The sequence below is a fragment of the Wyeomyia smithii genome, chromosome 2, assembly GCF_029784165.1.
Source record: "Wyeomyia smithii strain HCP4-BCI-WySm-NY-G18 chromosome 2, ASM2978416v1, whole genome shotgun sequence".
NCBI classification, from domain to species: domain Eukaryota; kingdom Metazoa; phylum Arthropoda; class Insecta; order Diptera; family Culicidae; genus Wyeomyia; species Wyeomyia smithii.
The window spans coordinates 53,793,911-53,804,767 of record NC_073695.1 but is presented as its reverse complement, the minus strand read 5'-3'; the positions used below and the strand labels follow the sequence as shown (position 1 = coordinate 53,804,767).

The 10,857-nt window shown below is 41.3% G+C and overlaps 1 protein-coding gene across 1 annotated transcript; it reads left to right on the top strand.

Annotated features, from left to right (window-relative positions):
- The first annotated feature begins 1,085 nt into the window (after positions 1 to 1,085).
- Positions 1,086 to 4,055, top strand: LOC129721636 (zinc finger CCHC domain-containing protein 8 homolog). Its single transcript, XM_055674424.1, has 3 exons — positions 1,086 to 2,157; positions 2,222 to 2,940; positions 3,197 to 4,055. Exons 1-3 carry the CDS (start codon positions 1,242 to 1,244, stop codon positions 3,860 to 3,862), a joined length of 2,301 nt encoding a protein of 766 aa, XP_055530399.1. The 5' UTR covers positions 1,086 to 1,241; the 3' UTR covers positions 3,863 to 4,055.
- Positions 4,056 to 10,857: the final 6,802 nt, after the last annotated feature.

Here is a 10,857-nt window from a genome sequence, read left to right as displayed (position 1 = left end):
TCTTTTTTATGTAGCAGTAGCGACGCTTCATAAGCGTGGGAAAGCAATCAATGTCCAATCGTTAAACGGCTGCTGGTGATAACGATGCGCTGATAACAGGGGGCATTTGGATGGTGATATTACACTTGAATACCACAGGTTGGGTGCAGTGGCGTAGCGTGACTGGGTGACACCCGGGCGGAAAAATCGGGTGTCACCCCTTTCCCGTTCTTAATTGCACTAAATCTACCCAGTTTTGAAAAGTTGGTTGATATTATACTCTTAGGAGATAATTTATATTATTTTCGAGGGTTTTTTCCGCGACCTCCACCTAATTGATAGTTAATCTCACGGATATCATCCTTTTGGGGGCGACACGTGTGAAAATGGACTACCCCCTCCGCCCCCACCACGCTACGCCAGTGGTCGGATGATCTCAGTAGTTTACGTGAGTAACACTAGCATCACCTGCTGCCGTGTTCGTGCTGCGTCCTATATTCCGACAACACCGCTAGCGTACGTGCATGCGTCAAATTGGGAACCACGAAAAATGTATGATTGCATGACAGTGCCCCAGTCGCGCTAGGACTGTTATTTTAATGAATATTTGCAATGATCGTGTTTTGTGGCGATGAAGCTTGGTTCCAGTGTTACGTCTGTTGGTCTGTGTAGAAACTATCATCACAGACAAACAGACGTGCCTCTTCGAACAAAAAACCTGAAAAAACTTCGTCCTTATTCGAAACGTTACACTGATGCGCCACCATGTGAGCTTATTGCCTACTAACTTATTTTCGTAAAACGGTTTTTGTCTTTGCTAATGGGTGTGCACGCTTGCTTATAGCGACACGCGGCATTATTGCCCACTAGGCAAAATTTCAAAATGACCGTTATTTTTCTGGTCGATGAAATCGTCATCGAGTGGCACGTCTGTTTTTCTGTGCTATCATCATATTTCTAGTTCCGAAGTTCAAATGCAGAATTCGCACAGTTTTCATTCGTTTTGCGTTGAAATATCTATTCTGACTGCCGCGCCAACTACATGTCGATTGAAGCTTTTGTATTATTTGCAACGCAACCAATGCGGTTACGTAATTTTGAAACAGACCTAATAATTTTGATGTGTCAAAACAAAAAGTGGTGTGGAAAGCGCGTATCAATCGTGTGCTTTGAAAAATTGTGCATAATTTGGCTCGAAAAATAATTATTTACCGTGCAAAATAGCATCGCACGCTCTATGCTTGGAAATTGCACATATCACTATGGGTACTAAACGCAAGGCAAATGAAGAGATTCTGGAAATTCGCAGTGACGATGAGGAGGACGGTAACGATAGTGACGTCCAAATACAAGAGAAAACTATTCCCGTAGTAACAGTGGACGACGATGACGAGACCCTGAAGCAAACAAGTGAACCAGCAAATAATCTTTCTTGTACCTTAACTGCCACCGATCGTCCGGTAGAATCGGCATTAAGTCGGCTATCAGTGTCGAATCTGATGGTATCTCAGCCTACGGAAATCAAAACAAGCCTATCATCGGAGGTTATAGATGGCGTTCACCTTTCTCCACCGCCGAAAACAATGACAACGACAGACGACGCGCTTTTGAGTATGCAATTTCGGGATAAAGAACTTTGGCAGCTATTCAAAGGATCCCTTACGGAATACCTCAAAACAACTTTCCAGTTGAAATTATCTGGACTGGAGGTAGACGTTATTCATGATCCGGAGACTGCATCTCTTCGGGTTTGCAACAAGCAACAATCTGAACCGCTCACCCCTAAGCGACAAAAGACCAATGCCGTCGATAGTACTGACAGCACGGGTGAGAAGACGGATAGTATTTTTGTGTTCGATTCCACCCCGGCAAAGAATGCCAAAGGAGGTCCTATCATTCCGAGCTACAAGAAAGCACTGCAAAAGGTGCTTGATAACTCTCCCTCGGCTGCGCAGGATAGCGCTACAAAGAAACCGAAACCCAAACAAAATTGCTGGAATTGTGAAGGTGATCACAGCTTGAGAGACTGCAAAGAGCCGCGTAACTTTGCACGAATCAATAAAATGAAGCAGGAGTACATGAAACGGACGGATCGGTATCACGTGGATCTGGAGCAAAAATACGGTCACATTGTTCCAGGAAGAATGTCCTCTCAGCTGCGACAGGCGCTCGGTTTGAGTAAGTGTATTGTTTGCTAATATTCATAGTTGAAGGGTTTTCATAATTCACATTTTCTTGATAGAGAAAAACGAGCTTCCGATGCACATCTACAAGATGCGAATATTTGGCTATCCTCCGGGATGGCTAGAGGATGCTAAAATCACCCATTCCGGGTTGCAGCTGTTTGATTCCAACGGTGATCCAGTACTGGATTCGGACGAAAGTGAGGGTGAGGTGGACGTGGTTAAAATGAAATATGATGTTCGCAGGATTATCAACTATCCTGGTTTCAACGTTCCCGCTGGGAAGCAATTTCACGACGATAGTAAATATTTTGGGGTTCCACCTTTGCTGGAACACCAAAGTCGAGAGAGAATGATCCAAAATCTGGAAGGTACTTTAGTGCGGGGTTATCGGCGAAAAAAGATGCGCATGACGGCCACCGAACGAGGTGCGAACGCTGAATCATTCGACATGGATCTGGACAACGCAGAACAAAATATGGATGCTAGCTTTACAACTTTGGACTCCGTAGGACAATGTGACAAAATGGGTGAAAACTATACACTCAGTTTTGAAAGTTCTCTACCTTCGATGAATAAGCAGCCAATTCAGAAAGCAGTTGAAGACCCGGAAGAGGGGGAAGTGAACGATGATGATGATGTTGTTTCCAGTTTTAAAACGCCCGAAAAGGATGTACAGAATGTATCGGAAACACCTGTTGTCGCAAAAGAGGCAGAAAGTGGTGCAGACGATAGCGTTATTTTGATGGAGGAAGAAACAGATATCATCTGTTTGGATGTAAGTAGCGATGAATCTTGATATTTTATATTGTATTCAGAAGTTCCTAGTTCTGCCACGATGTTCATCAAATACATGATTTTTGGCGATCGCTTACCGTGAAGTAGCTTTTTTTTGCCCGCCATTGCTATCATAAATTATACCATCAGGACATTTACTAATAATCAACTGGTATTCCTATTAATAAAGGAGTATCCGGAAAACACTCACTTATACTAATTGACAGGTATTAACCGTAAAACCTTCTGCCTTTTAGGACACTCGGCCGGAATCACCCTCCCTAGATGAGCTGAGAAGAAAACAGAGTGAGCTTCTCAAACAGTTAGAGTATCAGTCCCCCACGGTACAAAGCACTGCCGATCTGACGCATGATGATTCGCTTATTGACGATGTACTGATGGCTGAACGGTTAGCGCAGGAGGAAGAGGAAGAGAAGGGAGAAAAACAATCACCTTTGCCTCCTTCCGTACCGACAATATCCGAACAAGTCACAGTTGCTCCCAGCATGTTCGTACCTGCATTTATCCCTCAAGTCCCATTCGTATATCCGGTGTTGGTACCTCCTCCTCTGCCTGGAAACCCACCTCCGCCACCTTCGCCCAAACAAACCGCCTCAGAGCGTCCTCCGGAACCGGAATTCCTCAACTTAGACGAGATAAAAATGTCGAAGATACCCTTCATTGACGATCCCGGTTCAACGGGCTTGAAAAAGATGTCCCTGGGAACACCAATTCTTACCGCGTTCTCTCCATTTGATCGACTGCCTTGCGGGGATGCTTTCTCCAAGGGCGTCAGCGATGTAATTAATTTTGAAAATTTACCCAATTCCACTGGCAAGTACGAACGAATGAAATCACTGCTAACAAAGGTGCGAACCGTGATTACCGCGCACAATGGTGAAGCCGAACAGGAGTCCAGATAGCCTGAAATCGACGATGACTGCTAGTGTGGCATGAGCAGTCGAGTGAATGTGTTTATTTTTTGGCATGGTTGAGAAAGCAATTGTGGCTGAAGTTTGTTTTTGCTAACTGAAGCTTCTTAAATTCAAAAAATGGAGAAGAATGAATGGGCTTAGTTTAAGAAAGCGTGAAATATAAATGAAGATTTTATGCCCACAGCGGCATTTAAATGTAGACTAAAACGTCCGAACGGCACGTAGGACTGGTGTACAGTACGTATTCTGCCGCTCCAAGCATAACTGTCCCAGCGTCCATAAGGTTTGCACAGAATATGGGACAGTTATACTTGGAGCGACAGTATTGTTATATTTAAATTTGCTTTTGGTTTCTCGTAAAAAGATGGTTTTTATACGAATTGTTCTGCCGTACTGCGCATATTTGTCCCAATTTCTATGAAGTTTCCTATTTATAAACATAGCAAAGTAGTGTTTGTGTTATTAAAATGCAAATTATTCCACTTATCATCGGTGTGGTCTGTTTTTTTAAACGAATTTATAATTAGTTCAAAAGATGTCCGTAATATAGTGTTATGATGCTGCGCCTCATGTTCTCAGGATCTTAAGTCGTTTGATTCCAAATCTGCAAATCTTCCAGAAAGCCATATTTTCAATCGGCGAAACAAGGCTCGGGGTGAATCTGGCAAATAATGCGTGTGTGGTCGTATGGGGAGCAAACAGTGAAGATGTTCCGGGAGACGCAGACCATCGAGCAGCGCGCTGAAAGCGGCCAAAAACCGTAAACGGAATGTCCAGTACAGTACTCTAAGAAGTATCCAAACCTTTACACCCGAAACGTGGCCAAAAAGGTCAATTCGTCGTCGTGGTTCGTCCAGCAGACAATGAAGTGAGTTGGGCTACGTGTTTTTTAGGTCAGGAAGGCGCCAAACCGGACTGACAACTGTTGTGGAAGACAAAGACGGACAAATTCGCGAAGAAGTACCTGTTGTGGCAGGCGATCTGCGAGAAAATACGCTTAAGAAAAGCCAAAGTGCTTCTAAGTGGGAAAATGCGGCCGAGCCTAAATACACACAACCGAGGTTTCTTCTACAGAACCGACTGCAAAGCGAACGAGGCAGTCTCCGGAAGAGCAGGCTCCCGCGAACATCAAGAGCAGGTTGATCGAACTAAGCCCACCAGCTGGTTCGTCAACAGAGAATGTTGGGCTGGTGAAAGAAAAGTCCAACAGGGACACTACGAGTGACGGAAAATTATCATATGTTCGCGACCACCCTATCCAAATCACAGTACAACTAAAGTCAAACATAAATAACAAAAGGTCGACCACCAGCAAAGTGCATGTCATGCAAAGACGGCCTCGCTGGTCGTCCCTTAACATTACTTTTCGACTCAAAACGAAGCGCACCCAGCGCAAGGTCTCAAATTGCATAACCGGCATAAACAAATTGCATAACCAGGCCAAACAAATGATAGCAATCCTCAGCCAAAATTGTTTGTCACACGTCTGTTCCAGACATCTCACTCTAGCAATAAGAAAGATTGTAATAAAGAATACATAATGATTTTGTAGCGCAACATTCGGTTGGCTATTTAAAGCTAAGATTTTCAAATAAAGAACAATTCAGTCTGGAGAAGTATGTATCCAGTGAAAGATCCATCCAGGACCTATCCTTATTGCGATCCGTTTTACGGACACCGCATCAAGAATCACATCAAGAAAGTCCTAGAGCGATCCCGAAAAGGACACCGCTCATAAATTCGCTTGAGTCTGGTGTCATAGTCGTCCGCGAAGTTCGATTCATCGAGAGTTCCTACGAGAGCAAGTACAAACTTATTATATGGCGACGGTACAATTATTATAAAATAAACTACCACGGTGGATGAAAGACAAAACAAGAAACGCGTGAAAAACATTCCAAGAAGTTGCGAAACAAAAGAGGAGCAAGGGCACCGCGCTCATACTCAAGATTGACGGAGTTAAAAACTCCGAGGTCTTGAGGACCATGAGAGGCGAGGACGTTCTGCCCGTTCGTCGATCTCTTACTAGGAAAATGATCCTAGAACTTCGCAGAGATACAAGAAGAAGAAGGGTGTTACCTACAAAAACGTAACTCAAAAAGTGTTGGGGGAAGGCCGTGCAAGGTTGAAAACTTGGATGAAAGCCTTCGAAAAGGAGTGTGGAGTGGTGGTGGCCGCGAAGGCAATTGGCCTTCGCCTGGGACCCAGATAGCAACCGTAAAGCTCCCATCGGTCGAGAGAAGAACAGCCCTGAAGAAAACCAAGCTGAGAATCGGTTGGTCGCTATACCCGCTGGGTCCTCCAACAGCCTGATGTTTTCTTCATGTGCTTCGAGAGAGGACATAATTCCTGGTCGTGTAAAGGGCCCGTCAGGTCTAGTTTGTTTTGACGTTGCAGTAGACGAGGTCACAAAGCGTTGGATTGCAGGCCGGTAAACGGGACGCTCACCACGTCACAGGAGGCACCAAATACCCGGTTAGCAAGCCGACTACTAAACCGCAGGCGTGAGAGTGACGCAATTAAACCATTGCTGCGCGACACAGCTGCTTTACCAAGCAGCTACTGAGTCGTTATTGCACATTACCACCGTACCGAACCCCAATCGCATCCCTCCCGGAAACGGTAACTACGCAGGTTCCCGGTTCACGAGATTGTGCCGACCTCGAATGAGGGCTACGTTATTGCCTTGGTGGACAGAATATTCTACTGCAGTTGCCCCGCCGCGTTGGTCTACAGAAAACATCACCCAGATAGTCGATTGTGTAACCGTGGAACTAACGAGCCTAACGCGTTAATGGTGGCGAGTGACTTCAAGGCTTGTATCGATTGGGGAAGTTGCCGCACTAACTAGAGGTGCCAGATTTTGTTGGAAACTTTGGCGAAGGTCAATTTAGAACCGGTCAATGTCGGCGCTAAAAATGCATTCTTTTAGCGGTTTTCATGACCAATTACGCAAAACTGCTGTTAAAACTAGAAATACTATCAGAACCTTACGATAACCGCTATAAGTTTGCTTTACAGCCAGGTATGTTTTAACTCGATTGAGAAATTGGTTATATTTTTGGAAAGTCTTGAAAATCATCCAAAAATAACACAAATTTCCCTTCAAAATGAAACTTGTTGAATCAAAATCGGATCAAAACTGAGAAAGTTTCAGGTGTTTGAAGTTGAGCTAAAAATTGTGATTTCAAACATGAAAATCATCGAAATTCTCTGATATAGCAACCTTCAAAGTGCGATTAAAAATTGATATCTCAACCGATTGTCATGAAACTTTGGGAAAAGGTCGTTTACACTTTGAGAATCTTAGGAAAAATGCAAAACAACAAAAATATTGACATGAAAAATCGAGGTTTTTTCCGGCTTCCGACCACTGTGCGACGGGTAGGGTCAATACTCCAACCATTCGCGGCTGGAAGAAATTGCATTTCGCTGCCGAAGCATTTGCGGAAGTAATAAGTTGGGACTTCGAAGGGGGAGGGTTGGAGAGGATCAATAAGGTATTCTTCCTCGGTCTCCGGCTGTTGAGTCACCAAAAACAGTGAGTGACGACAGTCGCGCAGAGGTCGAGGAGGCTGTAGGGGTAACGAACGATGAACGGGTTTCTTTTCTCAAAACGGTACAAGATATCGACCTCATTTCAATCACGTTTTCCGTTTTAGGCCACGAATGATCATATATCAGTTTTCAAAAAAATTCACTATTTCTGGTGTAAATACTCAAAATTTAAAATAATGAATTTTGATCTCTAGATTGGCCACTATCATATTCAAACCAGGTTTTAACGTTTCAGGACGGTTTTCTTTGTTATATTAGCAACTCAAAAAAGTCGTTTTTTACCCGGGCCCATACAAATTTGAAACGCATCCCCCGCGTAAAAAACGACCTTAGTGTATTCTTCATTTCTGTGCCAATGTTGAATATTCGAAAAAACTACTTCTAGAATCTTCTTCTTTTTCCTGTTTTCGTACTGAAGCCTTCGCTGTTAGTTCGATGGTAGCAGCCCAAGTTACAATTTCAATGCATTTTAATCTTAAACAAAAATTATTCTAGTTTTATCAGAGCAGTCCAGAAGCAAAACTGATTTAAGTGTGGATTTTAACACTACTGTTTGGATTCAAGGAGCAATTAATCCCAATAAAGCTTTGAAGATATTTTGTAGGATCTGCCGTTAAATCTATAATTTTTAAATTCATATTAGACTTACAATAGAACTTATCCAGGCAGTCAAGTATATTAAAAATCTACTCCTATAGAAATCATTAAAACTTTATGCTTAACTCTAACAAAGATATTTGTTACTATCGTTAAAACCATTGAGGATTAAAAATGATATTTTAAACCAATCATGCAACCTTTTGTACTATTCAGAACAAAACTTATTTTGTTCATTTGTATTTTTAAATGATACAGCTGAGTACGTTTACAATGTCAGATAGATGGAAAAAAATAAAATCAAGTGGTCATTTTAAGCGTAAAATTAACGAAAATTACCATAAGATCATTTTAACAGCCGTGAATAATCAGAGTATTCAAGGAATAGTGAATCAAGTTTTTCATGTGACTACAAATGCGACAGAACGTAGTGAACCGCTTAAAAACCACATTTATTCTACTCCAAGCCTTCATTTGCCAAGAGTTAAATGTAACGAAATCGCGTCAAATATTCCACAACAAGACGAATCACCATTTTTTCAAATGAGGAAATAACAAACGAGCTGTTGTATACTGATCTTCAAAAATGGGCAGTTTCGTTCAACATCAGGCAAAACGCTTTGAAGGATCTAATGCTGATTCTCAACAAAAGATTACCCAACGTCTTTCCAAAAGACCCTCGGATGTTTCTCAAAATTGACGAGGATATTCAAATACAACCAATGGGAGATGGCCAATATTGGCATCATGGTTTTGCAGAATGCCTTAAACAAGTTTTTTCAGCAATTCAACAATTCACGCATATCTCAATAAAAGTAAATATTGATGGATTACAAATATATAATAGCTCCAAAGAAGAATTTTGGCCCATTCTCGCTAGTATTGAGGAAGCTCCAGATGTTCAACCTATGGTATCAGGTGCTTATGCTGGTCAAAGCAAACCCAAGGAAGTGAACCAGTTTTTAAATCCTTTCGTTGAAGAGATGAAACAAATATCAACCGAAGGAATTATTATAAATGGTCATAAATTGACAGTCTCCATCCGGTGTTTCATATGTGACTCACCAGCAAGAGCGTTCGTTAAAGGTAAAACATGTGACAAAAAGCTAAAATTACTGGACACTATCAACGTCGACGCAATGCAGACGATTTTTTTGCGCGGATTTAAATACCAAGTAAAAAACACAATAATAATAATTCGCGTGATTTCGATAATTCGCAGGACAAAAATCCGCGTAAAAAAACGATTGCATTCAATAAAATATGTAGTTTTTTTTTTATCTAAATCCTGCTACACTTCCGTTTCTAGGAGTTGCAAATTTCAACAGCCAAAATGGTTGTCAAAAGTGCGAAATAGTTGGAGAATATTCGTACTTATCACACACTAATTATTTTACTCAGAAGCCTGCCGCAAAAAGGACTAATGTCGGTTTCCGAAAGAAGCAATATGATTCACATTATAAATGTGATTCACCTTTACTACAACTTCCAATCGACATGATTAAACATTTTCCGGTCGGCGATTCTCTTCACCTCATCGACCTTGGTTTGATGAAAAAATGTCTACTTGGTTGGCGCGACGGACAATTTGGCAATTATCGGACCAAATGGAGTGCAAGTGATGTTTCAAGCATAACCAGAAAATTACATCAATTAAAAATGCCTTTAGAAATTCATCTTGCAGTACGTGAGCTTGACTGTCTCACTCACTGGAAAGGGTTAGAGTTTCGTACTTTTTTGCATTACATTTCGATAGTAGTGCTTAAGGAACATCTACCCTCTGACGTGTACGAACATTTCTTAGCACTTTTTTGCGCGGTGACAATTTGTTCTTCGAATGAATATGGCTATTTGCTTGATGTGGCTCACAATTTGTTGCTGCATTACGTGGAATACTATGGAGACATTTACGGAGAAGACTACATAACGAGCAATGTACATAATTTGAATCATTTGGTAGATGATGTTAAACGTTTTGGAATATTGTCCAAATTCAGCGCATATCCGTTCGAAAACAAACTTTACAAACTAAAAAACTTTATCCGTTCTGGAAACCAGCCGTTGGTTCAACTGGCAAAGCGAATTGGCGAAGCAAATAAATTTTGCGAACCACCACAGTCAATTGAACACTCGTATCCAAGTTTGAAAACACCAATAACCGAGGAGAACGGAAAAAATCGTTTCGCACATATTCAACTTTTCGAATTTTCTTTGAGAAATGATTTTGTTAATAAGTGGTTTTTAACTCAAAAAAACGAATTGGTTGAAATGATCTATGCCTTTAAAAACGATGAATTCGTGATAAGTGGCAGACCTTTGAAAACCTTAAATTTATTTTTCACAACACCAATCCGATCATCCTTCCTACATATCTATGTTGCATCTCTCCAGTATAATGAACCAAGAACTTTTCGTACCTCTGAGATCAAATGCAAAATGATTCCTATTCCACATGGATCAAAAGGAGATATTGTATTTATACCGCTGTTGCACACTTTATAATAGTAGAATACTTCTGTTTATTGTCAGTCACTGAAATACATTCAAACAATTACAACTAAAATAACATGTTTTCTTCGTCATACAAAACAAATAACAAGTCGAACTCAGGTAGATTCATCCAGTGGCAAAGGAACGTTATTCGTGTCGTTTTTTTCAGTGTTACCATCAATAGCTGCTTTTTGAACTTTATATTTTATGTTTCTTGGTCTGCTCCTATGCTTTGATGCTTTTATTGAAGCATTTACTCTCTGTTTACTATTTTTATTTATTCTTTTAAAAAACACATCGCAATCCATTTCCGAAAAATCCCTGTCAGCTAGCATAAC

Coding starts and splice junctions, on each gene's coding strand:
- LOC129721636 (XM_055674424.1), top strand. CDS start 1,242: ATGGGTACTAAACGCAAGGCAAATGAAGAGATTCTGGAAATTCGCAGT. Junction 2,158..2,221: donor GCGACAGGCGCTCGGTTTGA/GTAAGTGTATTG, acceptor TTTTCTTGATAG/AGAAAAACGAGCTTCCGATG. Junction 2,941..3,196: donor CAGATATCATCTGTTTGGAT/GTAAGTAGCGAT, acceptor TCTGCCTTTTAG/GACACTCGGCCGGAATCACC.